Source organism: Mercurialis annua, linkage group LG3 (assembly GCF_937616625.2).
Source record: "Mercurialis annua linkage group LG3, ddMerAnnu1.2, whole genome shotgun sequence".
NCBI lineage: Eukaryota > Viridiplantae > Streptophyta > Magnoliopsida > Malpighiales > Euphorbiaceae > Mercurialis > Mercurialis annua.
In genome coordinates, this window is record NC_065572.1 from 54,897,694 (window position 1) to 54,915,898 (window position 18,205).

The window sequence follows — 18,205 nt, forward strand, 5'->3', positions numbered from 1 at the left end:
AATGCGCTGACACTGTTTAGTAAAACGACGATCTCTTCCAATTGAACCGTTGGATCAAGATGAAATTTGACAGAGGCGTTCCTAAGAGGCAAATCTATAAACTGACCGTTGGGATTTTTTAATCTGACAAGTTTTGGATAGTGTGCGAACGCACAAAATAGGTGTGCGAACGCACACCCTAAAATTTAAAAAGTGTGCGAACGCACACTCAATGTGTGCGAACGCACACCCATGACGACCCCCGGAAATTCGTTTTCCGGGGCTTTTCAACCATCCCAACGTGCTATACATTCAACTATACAAAACCCGCATCTCGGTTTTCATTAAAACGCTATAATAACTTCAAAAACGTCGGATTCAATCCTAAAACTCAATCTCACTAAAACAGCCATATAAATTCGAATTTATCACCAATTCTCAAGATATTTACCTAAAACGAAGTTTAGGATAGATAGAGGATTTGATTCTGAAGAAATCGCCGCGAAAATCGCTCGAATCGGACGTCGAACGGAGAAACGGCGGCGAAACGACGGTATCACTCGTTAACTCTCAAACTCTCTCGATCATTCTTCTCCCTTCTCTGATTCAATCTTCTTTATATATATCTTGGCTAAAATGCCATTTTGATCCTTGTTCTTTTTGTTTATTATCATTTATCCATTAAACTTTTCCTTTGTACAATTTAGTCCATAACTAAATCGATAAATCCTTTTATTATAACTTATACGTATTATTTATATCCAATAAATAATACGAAACTCGATATAACTATTTTCTCGTCGAATCCTACAAATTTCCATTTTCGACACAAAATGGCTAAATTACCACTTTGGTCCCTGTACTTTATTTTAGACTTTTCTTAACATTTTTCCTTTTTATTTCAATTCTAACTTTAGAATTGAACTATAACCTTAATTTCCTTATAATCAATTTTCCCGGAACCGACCTACTTGAAATTTATTTACTTTATCTTTTCAGAAATTCTTCTGATATCGCCACTCTGGCGAGTCCAAATTGGACACGTGGTCCAATTAGATAATTAAATATTTTGGGGTATTACAGAACGGGTTTGGAATGATCTGGCAATCAATTCTAAATAAGGGGAAAGACATGAAATTAGTGCCACAAGAAGCTATCGGAACCAGATCTCGAACAGACCACGGAAGTTCTTTGTCTCGTCAATACAGATCTATTGGTTTTAACGAGGGTCTGTTCCAGGTTCAAACGAACCAAAAATCCCTTCTAGAAGTGTTGGGTTTCGTCAGTTGCGGTCGAGCTTCTCTTTATGAAGATCACGATGCGTGATTGATAAACTTCTTGACTTCTACTTTGGTCAACATCATGTCCCGAGCTCGGCGGGATGCACAACATTAGTGATCATCAGATGAGTTTGTCACTTCTCAATTGGCTTCAACAAATTCGCTGTTTATAGCATATGAAGGCACTGGTAACCTCTTCTAGGGTTATTCTTAAATGCATTTCTAGGCTGATCCATGGTTATCATGATCGTATATGGTATCTCTTTGGTTGAATTGCGGTTGGCACTTCCTGTGTTGATTTTGACACTGGTTGAATTGATTGATTAGAAAGCTTCTATTGGATGAAGATTTTCCGGAAACAAAATTACTCAATTGTTCGTCGATTCGTTTGATTGTCTTTGCCATTAACGTTGATCTGCCAAATAAGGCTGCACTGATTCGTCGGGATGTTTAGATCGCCGATACTGGAGTCGTAGAAGACTTGGTAGGATTGAGTTGATCCATCAGGCTGTCTGGATCGCCAATGCTGAAATCTTAAATGTCTTCTGATTTGTCAGTAGTCTAGGTTGTCGATGCTGTAGTCGAAGCAGAATTGGTGGAACCCTTTTCCTGATCCTTCAGTTGTCTAAATCGCAGATGCTCGAGTCGTGGGAGAGTTTGCGGAGCCTTTTTGATTCGTCGGCAGTCTGGATCGTCGATGTGTGAGTTATGGTAGAACCATTTTCTGATTCGTCGGATGTTTGGATTGCCAATGTTGGAGTCGTGGAACACTTGGTAGAACCCTTTTATGATTAGTCGGTTGTCTAGTTCGATGATGTTGGAGTTGTGGTAGAATCCTTTTCTGATTCTTCAACTGTCTGGATCACCGATGTTGGAGTCTTGGTAGAACCATTTTTTGATTCTCCAGGATGGTTGCTTCACATTGTAGATGTTGGCTTGGTACCCAATATAGCAGTTAATAGAATGGCTGCAAGACAACTGGTCAGTGTATGATGCATGTATGCGGGTGCATCCACAAGGGCTTAGTAAATGATATACAACATTCAGGATGCATGAGACACATGGTATGTATGATATGCAAGGTCAGTTAAAATATAAAATGTAGCATTTAGCATGTAGAACAGTTTGATATCATAGAGAAATGTTGTTCCTTTTAACCTTAATTCTCCCACACACGTATTCCGAGCGAGGTTTTATTCCTAGGATTTTTTTATCTAGACCCTCGCATCGCAATGTAAAGATCGACGTATACCTGTAAGCTCTCTTTAATAGTTCTAAATAGATAAGCGGCAATAGTCAATGTAATATTCGTTTGTCCCCTTTTGAAGATATGCAAACATAGAAAGTGGACTCGACAGTCGGGTTTGAAATCTGGGAAGTGATTTAGCTTGGCGGCTTGTCAAGTGTGTGGACAAACACTTGACTGGACTAGATATTAGACTTTTGACCGAGTAAAGAAGTTTTATTTGATCAGATATGGTATTTAGGTCTTACCTAACACGATGTTTTTGAAAATCTAGTTGTGAAAACTGGAAAAAGTTGTTAAGCCTGACCCAAGAATGAAATTGAAACGGTAATCTTTATAAAATGGATCTGAAATCCTTACATTGACATTTATGCCTCAAATACACACATTACATTGGGTGTTTTATTAGAGGGTATTGACTAAGTTGTATTGCATATGGGTTAAGTCGATGGGTATTGGTTGGTAGTAACCGGATTAAGGCTCCCATAGACTGATATATCTTTGATGGATCTCCTCTATTATGAGAACAAGCAACCGAGGTATTGGGCTGTGAGTGATGTTGCTCCGCATAAGACGTTCTGGATATTGGAGTGAAACGCCGGGATGCGAGATCGGCTATGAGCATCGGGGCTGATAAGGGACTCTTAGAGAATGAGTGAAAGGAGATTTGTTTCTAAAGTAATGCAACAAGTGCGAATATGTTTGTAAATAAATAGTGATCGATAAGGGGCAAGCCGTGCGGTTTAGATTCATGGCAACCGTTTTTGAAAACAAATTATGAAAATTTCCTTATGTTTATGTTTTTAAAAACAATTGATTTTTATGATCCCCAATGGAGTCGCCACTGTGAGCAGAGCGGGGTTCAGGGGCCGCTCTCAAGGCTTATGCCTGACATCAGATATGGAAAGGTTTCAAATAATGGAGTCGTCACCTAGTTCAATTAGAAAATGCCTTTTATACCGACTAGATTACTTTACCCGTTTATGTGTAAGATTATTGTGCTTCGCAAAAAGCTCGGGTTCGTGGACCTCTCTGAGACTTGTGTGCTTGACTTATCAAATTATTGGTTTATTTACCAAACATATTTGATTATCTAATTTCAGCAAACAATAACAGTCCATATGATATAATGGTGGAAAGAAAACATGTCTGGAAAAGGCGGTAAACAAATAAACCCGCATATGACTCAATCTGGAATGTTATTTGAGGAAAATTGCACTTACCCCTTAGAAAACATCGAAACCTGGCGGTTTCTATCAAATAATAAAATAATGGCTGGTTTGGATCATTTTTACATGCTTAAAGCCTAAATTGGATGTCTAGGTGTGATTGCTTTTATTATTTAATCGTCTTGAATAACCTATACAGCCTCTAGTTACTTTTTTGCTTGATTTGATTGCTTTGATTTACTAAGTTAACTTGGTTAGTCCTTTAGCTTGTTAATAATGTATTTGGCATGCTTTTGGAAAGCGTTTAAACAATTACAACGTACACATGAGTTGGTTTGGTGATAATCATGTAAGCTTAGAAATACTTTTTAACCTCGTCGACCAGAGTGTCTGGAACTCGATGACCTTTGACCATCTTTGTGGTAAGAATCGGAGCTCGGGCAGAAAACAGAAGTTCTTCGTCTCAATGATACGTATCTATTGGTTTAAACAAGGATCGATTTTGGGTTCAGGGCCTAGTTGGCTTGGCAGATAACAATTGTAGGATTCGAGGCCTGAAATAAATTGCGTTTGACCCCTTACAAAGCCGATTATAAAACTACATCTAAATCCATACACTCAGGGTTAAACGGGGCCCAATTTCGAGCTCAAACGAGCCCGTAAACGCAAAAACTAGTTTTGAACAGATCTAGAATAATCTGGGAATCGATTTTGAAGAAGGGGAAAGACATGAACTTAGCGCCAGAAGGAGTGGCGGCAGCGCCACTCCATAATGGCGGCGGCGCCAGAGCATTGTGGTGTCGGTTCCACTCCTTCCCAGGGGCGCTAGTTTGTTGTTTCTTCGCATTGTTTCCGGCTCAGGATTCATGCGAAATCACTCAAAACACACTTAAAACATACAAGGAATATATTGGAATGAACTGGAATTGATATACGATGCATAAACATGGATTAAACATCGCAAAACATTCTTTTCTAAGATATTTTTGAAGCTAACATGGCAAAAGCATCAACAACGCATAAACATGGCAAATCGAACCTAGTATGCAATCTAAGAAATTTAATCAAACAAAGTCCAAATATATTATACAAAACTCATTGAAACAGCCTAACATACTCCTAGTTAGTTTTTCATGGCAAATACATTAAAAAAAGCAGTTATGGCGATTCATGGCACTTTTAGCAATTTATGATGAAAAACAACATAAATTCCTAAACATGCATTCTAATCACATCGAAATAACAATTCTAGTTAATAAGACATATAAAAGTGATGAGGAATATTAAGGGTCCTCATAAGTACCGTTATGAGTCCTTGACTCGTTTTCTAGTGTTTTGGATGTGAAATCCAGCTTCAGATCAATGCGCTACAGAGTGTCTCTGACATATTGTAGCGTTTCAAGCTTGTTTATTGACTGGTGTTTGTGTGTGTGGGGTTGGGGGGTTCGGCTAGACTAGGTTTTTCCTAGGGTTAGTGTCTGTTTTTGTCGTGCCTGATTACTTACCAGTCTTACCTTAGCTAGGCTATCTACGAGTTCTATTTATAGTGGTGAGATTAGGGTTACGCTTTCTAGAGTCTGTCTTTAATTTGAATTCCTACTGGCTAGAATTTTAGATAGGTAAAAGAGTGTGATGTGATAGGTATGTTAGTGTTAGGATTAGGCTAAACCTCTTTGAATTAATTAAATCGCGTATTAATATTTGTTGGCTAAGTAAAGGGTGTCTAAGAGTTGGTTTTGGTGTCTGAAAATGTTAAAAAGGCTTATGGAAACCTAAGAGTTTAGGTATGGGCAATTTTAGTTCGTCAAAGTTGCAAATTGGCCCATAAACTTCTAAGATATTGCAATTAGTCAAATTTCTTGACTTAGACTACAGATTGTTTTTGGATATTTATTGGCTATATACGGCTAATTACGTTTCTATGCACTTATCACACCTACTTGAATTCAAACAAACAAATCGATAACTCGACACCCAGATGAATTTCTTTGGAAATCATCATTGGACGCTTCAGTCCCTTATCACTTTTTACTTGTCTGAAAAATAGGTGTCTACAGTTGTGCAAGAGAGAGAAAACATAAGTGGGTTATGTAGTGTAAACAATTCACACATGGATAGGGGACTACATAAAAAAAAATTGGACAAAAAATGACTTTTCAACTTATTTTGGTTAGAAACCAGATTTTATCGGTTCAATCCGGTTTTTGACCCGTTTTTTAACTATGAGATTTTTACCCATAATCGGACCAGACACCCGACCGGTTCCCGGTTAAGCTGATCGAATTTTCACAACATTGCATTTAATCTTCATATACTTATAATTATGTTCGGCTGTAGTCCCGATCAGTCAACATCAATAATGATTAAATCTTAATGGCTATATTGAAAATACATTATGCGCCTTCATATTAATTTGATGAATTACTTGTCAAGAAGAATTACAATATATGAGAGAATATATTTATCATACCTAGAATGAAAATCACATAACCGTAGATCAGATACTACATTAAACTCAAACTTTTATGGCACTGGGTTAGGAAGTCAATTCCACTTATATATTAAACATTCTATTTATATATTTTTAATGTGGGATATTCAATAACACTTAATATTCAACAATCTTTCTCTTAAGTGTGATACTCTTTTACATTGGTCGTTCAACTTCACTCTGAAAAGACTGAAACCCGTTCCGGTTGTAGATCTGAAGCCACCTTGTTCACCCAGCCGAACCGGACCCTACGCAAGGGTGACACCCATAAATCGAGAAATGGTCAGTTTTTTTTAGATTTTAACATGAACTTTCAACTTTATCAATTCAAAACAATAACTATCATAAAAGAAAAATCACCTTTATAGTTCTAGAAAATGAGATTAAATAAAACTTCTCTTTAAGAAGATTTTTGTTGTAAAGTTTAGATGTCGCTAAAAAAACCCACGGTGCATGAGTTGAACCCTGAACCCACCTCTATCTCGCCTTCAGCCGTAATACAGCCACCACATCCTGCAACGGTCGACCACCATTCTCAGCATGCTTCATTTCTCTATTTTGAGAATTTTTCAGCTCATTGGTTTTATTCTGATTTGCAACGAGTGTTTGCAAAATACTTAATCCGAGGAAGAGTCATAATTGTACGAAACTTGAATCGTTTAGACCCCAGATTTTGGTTGCTCCATCTTGATCCAAATTAAATAAAGTTTGCATTATAAGGGCCTTCGTATCCAAATTCCTTAAGCCTAAATCCTTGTAAAGGCAGGCTTTTTCTATTCACTAGAAACAAAAGAATCATGAGTTCGTGTCGTCGTTAAGAGATACTTGATTCTATGCTCAGGTTGTGTTTAGTTATTGTTATAGTTAAGGTTTGGGCGTAATTGTTAAGCGTAGCTGTGTACCTGCAAAACCAAAGGATTTTGTATGATTCCTCTTCTCTTTTATGGGGTCCTCATGTTCTTATTAACTTCTTTAATTATAAAGATACAGCCCAGTTCAAAACTTTGTTCCCCACCTTATCAGATTTGTGTTCACTATTTCTAGTGTTCCTCTAATAGCTTGGGAAGAGGATTTCCTTAACCTAATTAGTGGAAAATTAAGGAGTATAATTTCAGTTCATCTGACAATGTTTAGCAAAGAAAGTATAGATTCAAGGTCAGTTATAATTTCAACTCGGCTAATAAATGTCACTGCGATTTTAATATTTCAGTTAAAGGATAATTTTTTTCTATTCATGTGTATAATCTGAAATCCCGGTTACAATGCAAAATTTAACTGGTCAATATAATTGCTCATCATACTTTGATGAAGAAGAGGCTCATATCGGGACCCCTAGCCATTCTGTTGGACATGTCTATTCTGAGAATAGGCAAAAACATTAATGATGATGGCAGTTTTGTTTTCATATGATTCTGTGAACTCCATTAAATCAAAAGCTACCTTCCCGAACCGGTTTTAAAAAACACAACGCAAGAAGCTGAAATCAATCGCAACAAATAGATCAGTGCTCTCTTGCTTGCAAAATTCAAATGTTATACAAGGGGAATCCAGATGGTGTAATTAAAGGATGCATAAAAATAATTAACCTTCTCGTGCAGCTGCGATCGATAAAGTTCTGAAGGTTCAGAAAACATGGGAAACTGGGGTGCACTTTGGGTCTTTTTTCAATGGATAATGAGCAGGAAATTATTTATCTTTTCACTCAGGGAATAACCCAAGGATATTAGGTCACGAACTAGGTCTAATATTTCTCTTTAGCTTCTTTGCAAGGTTTGTTGTTTTGTTTATGTCGATACAACTTAACTATATTTTTTGTAACTGTTGTGGGGGTTTATCATACTCTAGGAAACAAATAACTATTTGATCCGTAGTTTCACAAAAATATCTTTCTTTAGTACTAGCGTCGGTTACAATATATGATTTTAGGTCGTGAGATCAGCTGCTTATTTACGGGAAAGACTTCTGATAGGCAAAGCACCGGGAGAAAGATTCAAATGAGAAAGCAATTTGAATAGGTTCTTATAGTATTGCGGGACATAGAACTTGATTTAATCCAAACAAGAATAGCAATGATTATTCACTTATATCGCCGAGATAAAATTATTCCTGGAATAGACTGAAGCCAGTATATCAAAATATTTGGAATTCTTATCGCCAAAGACATTCTAATTAAGTCTAGATTTTTGATGCCAAAGTGATTTCAACTGTTTGGAAACAGAGAAAAGTTCATTGCATAAAGTAACACGATCTTCACACTCTTGGTTGGATAAAGGTTTTGAAATCTACCGCCACCTCAAGAGCCTGAATCAAAATTTGGAATGATTCAGTTATAGAGTTTAAGTTGCTAAAACTATTAATATTCGAATCTCTGAGGATGCTCTTTAAACCTTAGCTTAATGACAAGATTAGCATTAGGGAATTTGTAATTAATATAACTCCAAGAAGTTTCAACCAGATCACTAAAAGAGGGATTACACCACCAAGCGTTTATTGATTTAAAAATATTTAGACCCCAATTCAAAGAAGCGATAGACTTGAATAGGAGAGGTGAACGGTAGTGTTTGGAGGGATAAGTTTGGGCAATAAGTGAAAGCATTAGCCGTAACAAAACAATTATCAATCCTGGTGCGAGACTTATTGTTATACCAAGTGAACAAATGACCTTGGAGATAAATCTCAGGAAGATTAGAGGAATGGATATATTCCAATATAGTTTAATTTATCTACATGGTGCAAAATCTCGTTGAAATCACCAACCAAAAAACACAACTTGATTGTGGTTGAATATTTGCCCATAAAATTGCCCTATCAGTTGCCAGAGAGCATCTATACGCAAGAAAAAACTAAAAGTTAACCAATAAAAATTTAAAATTGGGACAAATCTAAAGAGAAGAATTAACGGTTCTGGAAGTTACTACAATGTTCCTGTCGCAAATGGAAAGAAGACCTCCTGAAGCATTCAAAGATGGTAAAAAAAACAATAGTTAAGATCTCAATTAGGCCAAAGACGGCAAACAACAAAATCACCGATTAACTCTTTCTTAGTTTCAGTTCTGTTCGAAATAGAATTAAACACAACTTTACCAATCCTGTTCGAAACTGAATTGAACACAGTTTTACCAATCCTGTCGAAACAGAATTAAAACAATTTTACTAATCCTGTTCAAAACAGACTTAAACATAGTTTTACTAGTACTGTTCAAAACAGAATTAAACACAGTTTTATTAATCCAGTTTAAAACTGATATAAAACATGCAAAATTACAATATATAATTATTAAAAACTTTTTAAAAACATTTATTTTTAAATATAATGAAAAAAATAAAATATTTACAAATTGAAAATCAAATATATATTTTAAAATTTTAATAAAAAAATACAAAAACCTAATTTTTTTTTTATATAGAAGTGTACTTTCGGTTTCAACCGTATCGAACCGGATAAATTTTTTTAGGTTTTCACAATAGTCCTTAGATTTAGCACAATATTCAATAGATTTACACCTTCACAATATTCAATAGATTTACACCTTTAATAAAAAGGTAGTTTTCATTGCAAAATTTTCAAGTTGAATAATTTGTTCCATCAAAGAAGTATCGAAGAGTGATAATTTTTTAATTGCCATTAAATCAAATAACTCGGCGATTAAGTATTTATATGAGTAATTAAGCTCCGACACGAATTAAAATTCCAAATGCAACCTATTTACTAATGTAAATGAATAAAGATTTTTTTAGAATTTAATTTCTTTGTATGGAAAAATTAGATAAAGTTAGACTCAAACTTATACTACTACTACTTTAAAATTTGTAAATTCACTAAAATTTAAATACAAGAAACGAAAATGGATTTTAAAACCTAACCACTAACTATGAAGCTTTGATAAAAGTTAAGCTTCGAATTTGCAATAAATATTTTTTTAAAAAACTATTAAGAACTGAGATATGTTGTCGTTTATGTTGTCGTTTTTAAACGTTTTTCTCTCTCTGATGACGTGTCTGTTTCTCTCTGAAATTCTCTCTCGGCGCTAGTTTTTCTTGGACTAACGTACGCCGTTTCTCAATGGGGAAGAGGTTGAAGAAGGGAACGAACTCTAAGGGATCGAAAGTTTTTGATCTGAAGCTGCAGTTAATTGATGAAGTGATTGAAAAAGAATCTCAGGAAGAAGAAGAGCAGGTTCCAAATGTAGATCTAGAACAAGTGAATGAATCTATTGTTGAGTTAAACAAAGCAGTTAGATCTGGGAAGATGGATAATGAGGAAGATAAGAATGGGTATGATTCTGGTAGAGAAGGGGTTGAAAGTGTAAAATCGATGGTGAGTGAGAAGAGTTTGGGTAACGCTCCCAAAATGTTGGAATCCAGAGTCCTACCTGAGGAACATTCAAATGATGTAAGGAAGGAGGGCGAGACGAAAGGGGGAAATGAGAACAAAAATTGGAGATCGCTATTTACTATGAATAGATCCAAGGAGAGTGGGACAAAACTCCATTATCAACCTCCTTCTGTGAGCAATGGTGTGAGAGTTGCGAAGTTCCATTCATCTGAGGTTAATGATGAAGAAAGTAAATGGCAGAATGCCCTGATATGCTCTGTAGTGGGTATGGAACCAAGATTCTTTAGAATGCAGGGATTTGTGATGAGTAGATGGAGGAGTTATGGATTGCTTGAGGTGACTCAGATCAATCCAAAAATGTTTCTGCTACAATTTCAAGATGAAGAGGGGAAGCTGAAGGCCCTTGCTGATGGTCCGTTTTTTTTTTATAGAAGACCAATGGTACTAAAAGAATGGCAGCCTAGAATGACCTTTGAGGAAGATGAATTTATGAGTGTCCCTATCTGGGTACACTTTCGGAAACTGCCATGGGAGTTTTGGACACCGAGTATGTTGGGAAGGATTGCTAGTATTTGTGGCAGACCTATGTATACTGACCAGTGTACAAGTGATCAGTCAAGATTAGCTTATGCCAGAGTTTTGGTTGAAATGGAAGTTTTTGGAGATTTTCCCAGTGAGATAATACTAGAAGATGAGAATGGTGAAAAGTTTACCCAGGATGTTGAATATGAATGGAGGCCTAGTGCCTGTACTAAATGCAAGATTATGGGGCATGAGACTAGATTCTGCAAGGTGGGAGAAACAACACAGAAAACTTGGGTTCAAAAGAAGAAAACTACTGATGAAGGAAGCAGCAAGGAAATTGAAGTAAATCAGGTGATAGAAGTGTTGCAAAACAAAGAAGTGAAAGTCCAGAGGGATGTCAAAAGTACTGAACCTGCTGTAAACAAAGTGATAGAAGTTCAAAAGCAAGCTAAGACACAGATGAGCCAAGTCTCTGTGAATCAAGCTACTTTGAAAGGGAAGGGAAAAACCATTGCTAATACTGGTAGTATAACCACTGGGAATAGATTTGAAGTTCCTGGGGGGTTAAGAGTGGGAGTGATTGGTGATAAAAGGGTTAAAAAGGTTAATATAACCCCTGAAAGGGGAAAATGATTGGCTCTTGGAATGTGAGGGGTATCAATGACCCCATTAAGCATTCAGAGATTAGAAAATGGATTGAGGATAACCATTTATCTCTGATTGCTATCATTGAAACAAGGGTTGGAATGGAGAATGTTGATAGAGTTTGGAGGAATTTAAGGCTTAAAAACTGGAAATTGGTGAACAATAATGACTGTGGACAAAATGGAAGGATTTGGGTTGCTTGCAAGAATGAGGTGCAGTATAGCTTGGTGGCAAAAACAGATCAATACATTTTGGGAGAAATACAGTGTGAGGGTAAGAAGTTTACTTGTACTTTTGTGTATGGTTTAAATGATGCTATAAATAGGAGAGTGTTGTGGAGTAATCTGGTTAGCCAGAGTAGAAATGTTGATAATCCTTGGATTGTATTAGGTGATTTTAATGCAATCATTAAGGATAGTGAGAGATGTGGGGGAAACCTTGCTTGTGTTAATGATTGTGAGGAGTTCAAAAGATGTTTAGAGGAGTCTAAGTTGGTGGAATTGAAATGGAGAGGCAACATGTACACTTGGACTAATAACCAGAGTGGGGATAATAGGATTTGGAGGAGGCTTGATAGGGTGATGGTGTCTGAAAATTGGATTGAATCTTTTGATGCAGAAGTGTGTGTTTTAAGTCAGGGGATTTCTGACCATGCGCCTTTAGTGGTCAAGTTTAATGACCCTGTTGTGAATAGTTTCAAGCCTTTTAGATTTTTCAATCTTTGGGTTGAAGCTACAGATTTTCAGGAGATTGTAATGAATAGTTGGAATGAACAAGTGGAGGGGCACAAAATGTATAGAGTTGTTCAGAAACTGAAAAGATTAAAGAAGGAGCTTAGAAAACTAAACATGAGTACCTTCTGTGATATCTCAACTCAAGCTAGGGAGAAATTGAGAGAAGATCAGGAGAAAGTTCAGAAGAACCCTTTAGATGCAAGAATGCTGGAAGTGGAATTGAGCTCAGTTAATAACCTTAGGAAGTTGCTAAGGCTGGAAGAGAGTTTTTATAGACAAAAGTGTAGGGTTCAGTGGATAGAGCTAGGTGACCTTAACACCAAGTTCTTTCACAAGTCTTTAGTACAAAGACAAGCAACAAACAGAATAACTCATTTGAAGGTAGATGGTGAGATTATTGAGGATAATGAAAGAATTTCTCAGTGTATTATTGAGTATTACAATGAGCTTATTGGGAGACAAAAACTCAGGAAGGATGTTATAAGGTATGATATTATGGAAGAGGGGAGATATGTTTCTGAGGAGGATAGAATCAAATTATGCTTGGAGGTAACAGATTCTGATGTCAAGGATGCTATGTTCAGTATTGGCTCTGATAAGGCCCCTGGAGCAGATGGTTATAGCAGCTTATTCTTCAAGAAAAGCTGGCATATTGTGGGGAGAGATGTTTGTGATGCTGTGAAGGACTTCTTTGTAACAGGGAAGCTTCTGAAACAGGTCAATTCAACTATTATTACTATTATACCTAAAGTAATTAATGCTGAATTGTTAAATGATTTTAGGCCTATATCATGTTGTAATGTAGTTTATAAATGCATTACAAAAATCATTGCCAAAAGACTTAGTGGATGTCTAGATTACCTTGTGAGTAGGTCCCAATCTGCCTTTGTGCCTGATAGGAGAATTAGTGATAATATATTGCTTGCTCATGAACTTGTACACAACTATCATAAAGCTAAGGGGAGGGGTGACTGTGCAATGAAAATTGACTTGAGGAAAGCTTATGACTCAATTCATTGGGATGGAATAGAAGAGGTGTTATTAGGCTTGAGGTTTCCTGAGAAATTCATTAAGTGGATTATGGTGTGTGTGAGGACCCCTACATTCTCTGTCATGATCAATGGGAAGCCTGAGGGGTATTTTCAGGGAGCCTGTGGTGTGCGACAGGGGGGCCCAATGTCCCCTTTGATTTTTGTACTGGTAGTGGAATATTTGTCTAGGACTTTCAGTAAGATATGTGATAGTAACTTTGGTTACCACTATGGTAATAAAGAGATGAAGAAAAAGCACTTATGTTTTGCAGATGATCTGTTTGTGTTCTGTAAATGCAAAATGAATAGTGTGAATCAGATTGTTAGAGCCCTGAGTCATTTCCATGATGCTACTGGTCTTGAACTAAATGTAAATAAAAGCTGTATTTACTTTAGTGGGGTGGAAGAGAATATGAAAAAAGACATTATTGATGAGATTGGGTTTAAAGAAGGGAATCTTCCTGTTTGTTACCTGGGTGTGCCTTTGATTAGTAAGAGACTTACTAGAGAGGACTGTTGTAGATTGGTGGACAGAATAACCAATAGAGTTTCTCACTGGACAGTTAGACATCTGACTTATGCTGGGAGATTGCAACTGGTCAATGCTGTACTTTTTAGTATGCATGTATACTGGAGTACTATGTTCATTCTGCCTTTAACTGTAATCAGAGAGGTGGAGAGGATTTGCAGGAACTTTCTTTGGAAAGGCAAAACTGAATCTAGTAAGGGAAATATGGTGGCTTGGGATGAGGTATGTAAAAAGAAGTGTGAGGGTGGATTAGGTGTTAAGAATATGATTCTGTGGAACAGAACAGCTATCATGAAGCATGTGTGGGAGTTAGTAGCTGTAAAAAAGTCTCTTTGGGCCAATTGGGTGATAAAGAATAAGTTGAGGCTCATGAGTTATTGGGGTATCACAAAACCTTTGATAGCTAGCTGGAGTTGGAGGAATATGGTGAAAATCAGAGATGAGATGAAGCAATGTTTTGAGTATACACTGGGAAAAGGAGACTTGTCGTTTTGGTTTGATCCATGGGTTAATGGAAAGTCTATCAGTGATTTATATCCTAGCATTTCAATTGAAGACTCAGATATTGCTAGGAATGCAAAAGTGAAAGATCTGTGGAAGAGGGGTGGGTGGTGTATTCCTGACCCTTTTGATGAACATACTGAAGAAGCCTGGAATATGATTAGAGAGAACTTCTATGTGCAGGAGGATTGTGATGATTGTATAAGGTGGAATCCAAATAGAAGTGGTATTTTCACTATCAAGTCTGCTTAGGAATTCTTTAGAAGCCATTACAACAAAGTCACCTGGTGGAAAATCCTGTGGATTCCTGGATATGTGCCTCGTCACAGCTTTGTAATGTGGTTAGCAATGAAGCAGAGGCTAAAAATAAGACATAAGCTAAAGAAGTGGGGCTGCATTGATTTTGATACTTGTGTTTTCTGCAATAGCAATGTTGAAGACATTGAGCATTTGTTTTTCAACTGCTCCTTTTCTCGAGTTGTGTTTCAAAAGGTGATGAAGAATTGCTTGATTAATAGAGAGATGGAATCATGGAGGAGGGAAGTCTCTTGGTTCAGCAAGAAAGCCATAGGGAAGAATATCTTGGCTAGACTGAGGAGAATTGCTTTGGCCTGCACTGTTTATAACATCTGGAAAGCCAGAAACTGGATGATTTTCTGCAATGAAGTTTTGACTGTGGAGGATGTGTATAGATGGATTAGACAGGAAGTACTCATGAAGATGTATATGAGAAGATGCAATTCTAGTTTATTTTTGAGGCTTTATCAGAATTGGCAATCTTGTAGCCTATCTGATTGATCAAAACTTGTTTGTATAGTTGTTTGTGCTTAATATAATCTCGGTTTTTACCAAAAAAAAAAAGTGAAATCAATAAATAATTTACCTTACTAGAAACAAATAATCAATACAAACCAAAAATTTGTTGATAGGTTTTAATGTAGCAAATACTTAATGTTTCTAACCTTAAAACATTACAAATGAATATGGCATAGTAGACGGAAAAATTACCGAATTTTATTTTTTTCAATAGCACCCCGACCTTGTAAGACGGTCGATTTTACTCTATTTTGTATTTTTGATTTTCAATAGCACTCCGATCTTATAAAACAATCAATTTTATCCTATTTCGTATTTTTGACTTTCAATAGCACCCTAAATCATCAAATTGAACTCTTTTCTTTAGGACTTATTTGAAGTTTTGTTTTTAAGTTAAATGACTTGTTGAATTTGTCCAAATAAAAAAAGTATAATTGACCCTTACATTTAGTTGTTTTTAATATTTTTATTCTTATAGTATTAAAATCATCTAATTTTTCAATTTAGGGTGATATTAAAAGTCAAAAATATAAAATAGCGTATAATTGACCGTTCTATAAGGTCAGGGTGCTATTGAAAAACAAAAGTAAATTTCGGTAGTTTTTCAGCCTATTAGCAAATGAATATGTATTTATACTTAACTAAAATCCCTCCACTTTGCACTTTTTGGTGAAAGTTTTTATGTGCTGAGAAGGCCTAATTTGCGACCGCTAACTATCTCTATGTCTAAAATTTATAATGGCTAGTGAAAACGTGTCTAGTCACACCCCAAGGTCGGGGTGCTGTTGAAAGTCAAAAATATAAAATAGGGAATAATTAACCGTTTTATAAGGTCGTGGTGGTGCTATTGAAAATAAAAAGTAAATGTCGGTAGTTTTTCATACTATTATCAAATAAATATATATTTATACTTAACTAAAATCCCTCAACTTTGTATTTTTTTTGGTGAAAGGTTTTATGTGCCGAGAAGGCCTAATTTGCGACAGCTAATTATCTCTATGTCTAAAATTTACAGTGTCCTTCTAATGCTTTAAGTGTCGGTAGTTTTTCACATCCCTAAGACTCTTCTTAGCAATTTTTTGATTTGATCGAGACAAAGTTTGTATCGTGAAGGTTGCGGTTCGCCCCAACGAACCCTTGTTCATGCCGCAAATCATAAGATTCGTCCTCGCGAGAATTCTTATCTAATTTTTAATTTTGGAAATTTGAATTTCTATTAGAAGGGTCCTTCGGATGCTTTAACTGTTCTACAATGTTCTTATATATTTATAAAATGGAATTATAATATTTTTTATTGATTGTCATAGTTAAAAGATGGAGGAGCGACAGAAGCAACCTAACCCTAATGGCTCTTCTAGCCATGAAGAAGCATGGAAAGGGAACGGTACAACCTTGTTAATCTCATCTAAGACACCGACGGACATCAACTACTAGGAATCTAATTTATTTTGAGAACTCTCCTCGTACTTGGAGATATCATGATCTCGAGAAGGTTTTTGCACGTTATGGAGTTATTGGTCGTGTTTCACTCCACTAAACTCTCAAGGAGGAATTGCACCTTTGGATTCTTTAGGACAGATGGGGTCAAGGATTTGCAATGGATTCTTAGCTAATTGAATATGATTGCTATTGGGAAATTCAAATTAAGGGCTTTTCGTTCTAGGTTTCAGAGAAGAAGACTGTTAACCCTAAACAAAACCCTAATCCATCTCCTTTGGCTAAACAGACTCCTACACGTACTGTTTTATTGTCGGCGTTAAGGGATAAACGGTCATACAAGGATGCTATATCCAGAATGGTTTCAACTGCAGAACAAGGACCATTAAAGGCAGCAGACATGAAACTTGTAATTCCTAACGAGAATATTATCCTTGAAACTAATGATTGGATGGCAAAATCAATCGTTGCCAGGGTTGTTGATATTAGCTTTTTTTTGAAAGCAAAAGAATTCTTGTGCAATCAAAGCTTAGCTTTTCAGAATGTGAGTTTGATGGGTGCCAACCAAATTTTGATAACCTTCGATTCGGTCTTTGGAGCGGTTAAGCTTATGGAGATTATAGGACCCTCGTTCTCGGATTACTTTCAATCATATTGTTGGACAAAAGATTTTAAACAATCTTTTTCGAGGCTCGTTTGGGTCTCGGTCTTGGGTGAACCGCTATACCTTTGGTCTACTGAGGTTTTTATGAGTATTGGAAATTGCTGTAGGGAGGCTATTACAGTCGATCTTGGTGATCGTCATGATGTTGGTTATGTTTTGGTTTCGAGCAATTGTCGCTATATTAATCATTCGATGGAGGTGTGTATTGGCGATATTTCACGAATGGTTTATGTGGTCGATAGTGAGAGAGCTGTGAAGTTTGATAGCCCGGCTATGATTTTGTATAGGAGGAACATCAGAAGATACATCAGAAGAGAGTTTTGTACCAAACTCGATACAGGAGGTTGAGAATGGCGATCTAAGCAATGATGTACAGGTAAAATTTGATGCTACTATGCAGGTAAAATCTAATGTTGTTGCTGTGTCATCTTCTAAGGTTGCAGCCAGAGGTATTTCTGTTACCTTATCACATGAGATTCCAGCAGCTCATAGGAATAGTGATGGGATTAGTGGCCTTGAGTTTATGCTTTTAAAATCAAGAAACATGGATTATAAGAAGAGGGCAAATTCAGGAGGTTATGATTTTAACAAACATTTACGCAAAGAGCAGACTTATGAGTTGAAAAATAAACTTTTCTTGCATGACCATGCAAGAAATCACGTTTCAAGTATTGTGAAGGATATGAAAACTGGGAGAACACTTCAAACTAATGTTAACAATGCATTAACAGATTCTGATCTTCCAATCAGAAATTTGTTACATGACTTACAGAAGGTGGCAGCAGTTACGGAAGAGGATCTTGATCAGAGTTTAGCAGCAGG

General features: G+C 36.4%; 2 protein-coding genes across 2 annotated transcripts; both read left to right on the plus strand.

Moving 5' to 3' along the window:
• Positions 1 to 11,655: 11,655 nt before the first annotated feature.
• LOC126672659 (uncharacterized) lies at positions 11,656 to 14,718 on the plus strand. The gene has a single exon (XM_050366613.1). It carries the CDS (start codon positions 11,656 to 11,658, stop codon positions 14,716 to 14,718), a length of 3,063 nt encoding a protein of 1,020 aa, XP_050222570.1.
• A 96-nt stretch (positions 14,719 to 14,814) lies between these two features.
• Positions 14,815 to 15,264, plus strand: LOC126672660 (uncharacterized). Its single transcript, XM_050366614.1, has one exon. The coding sequence runs from the start codon at positions 14,815 to 14,817 to the stop codon at positions 15,262 to 15,264; it is 450 nt and encodes a 149-aa protein (XP_050222571.1).
• The last annotated feature ends 2,941 nt before the right edge of the window (positions 15,265 to 18,205 follow it).

Coding starts and splice junctions, on each gene's coding strand:
- LOC126672659 (XM_050366613.1), top strand. CDS start 11,656: ATGATTGGCTCTTGGAATGTGAGGGGTATCAATGACCCCATTAAGCAT.
- LOC126672660 (XM_050366614.1), top strand. CDS start 14,815: ATGAAGCAGAGGCTAAAAATAAGACATAAGCTAAAGAAGTGGGGCTGC.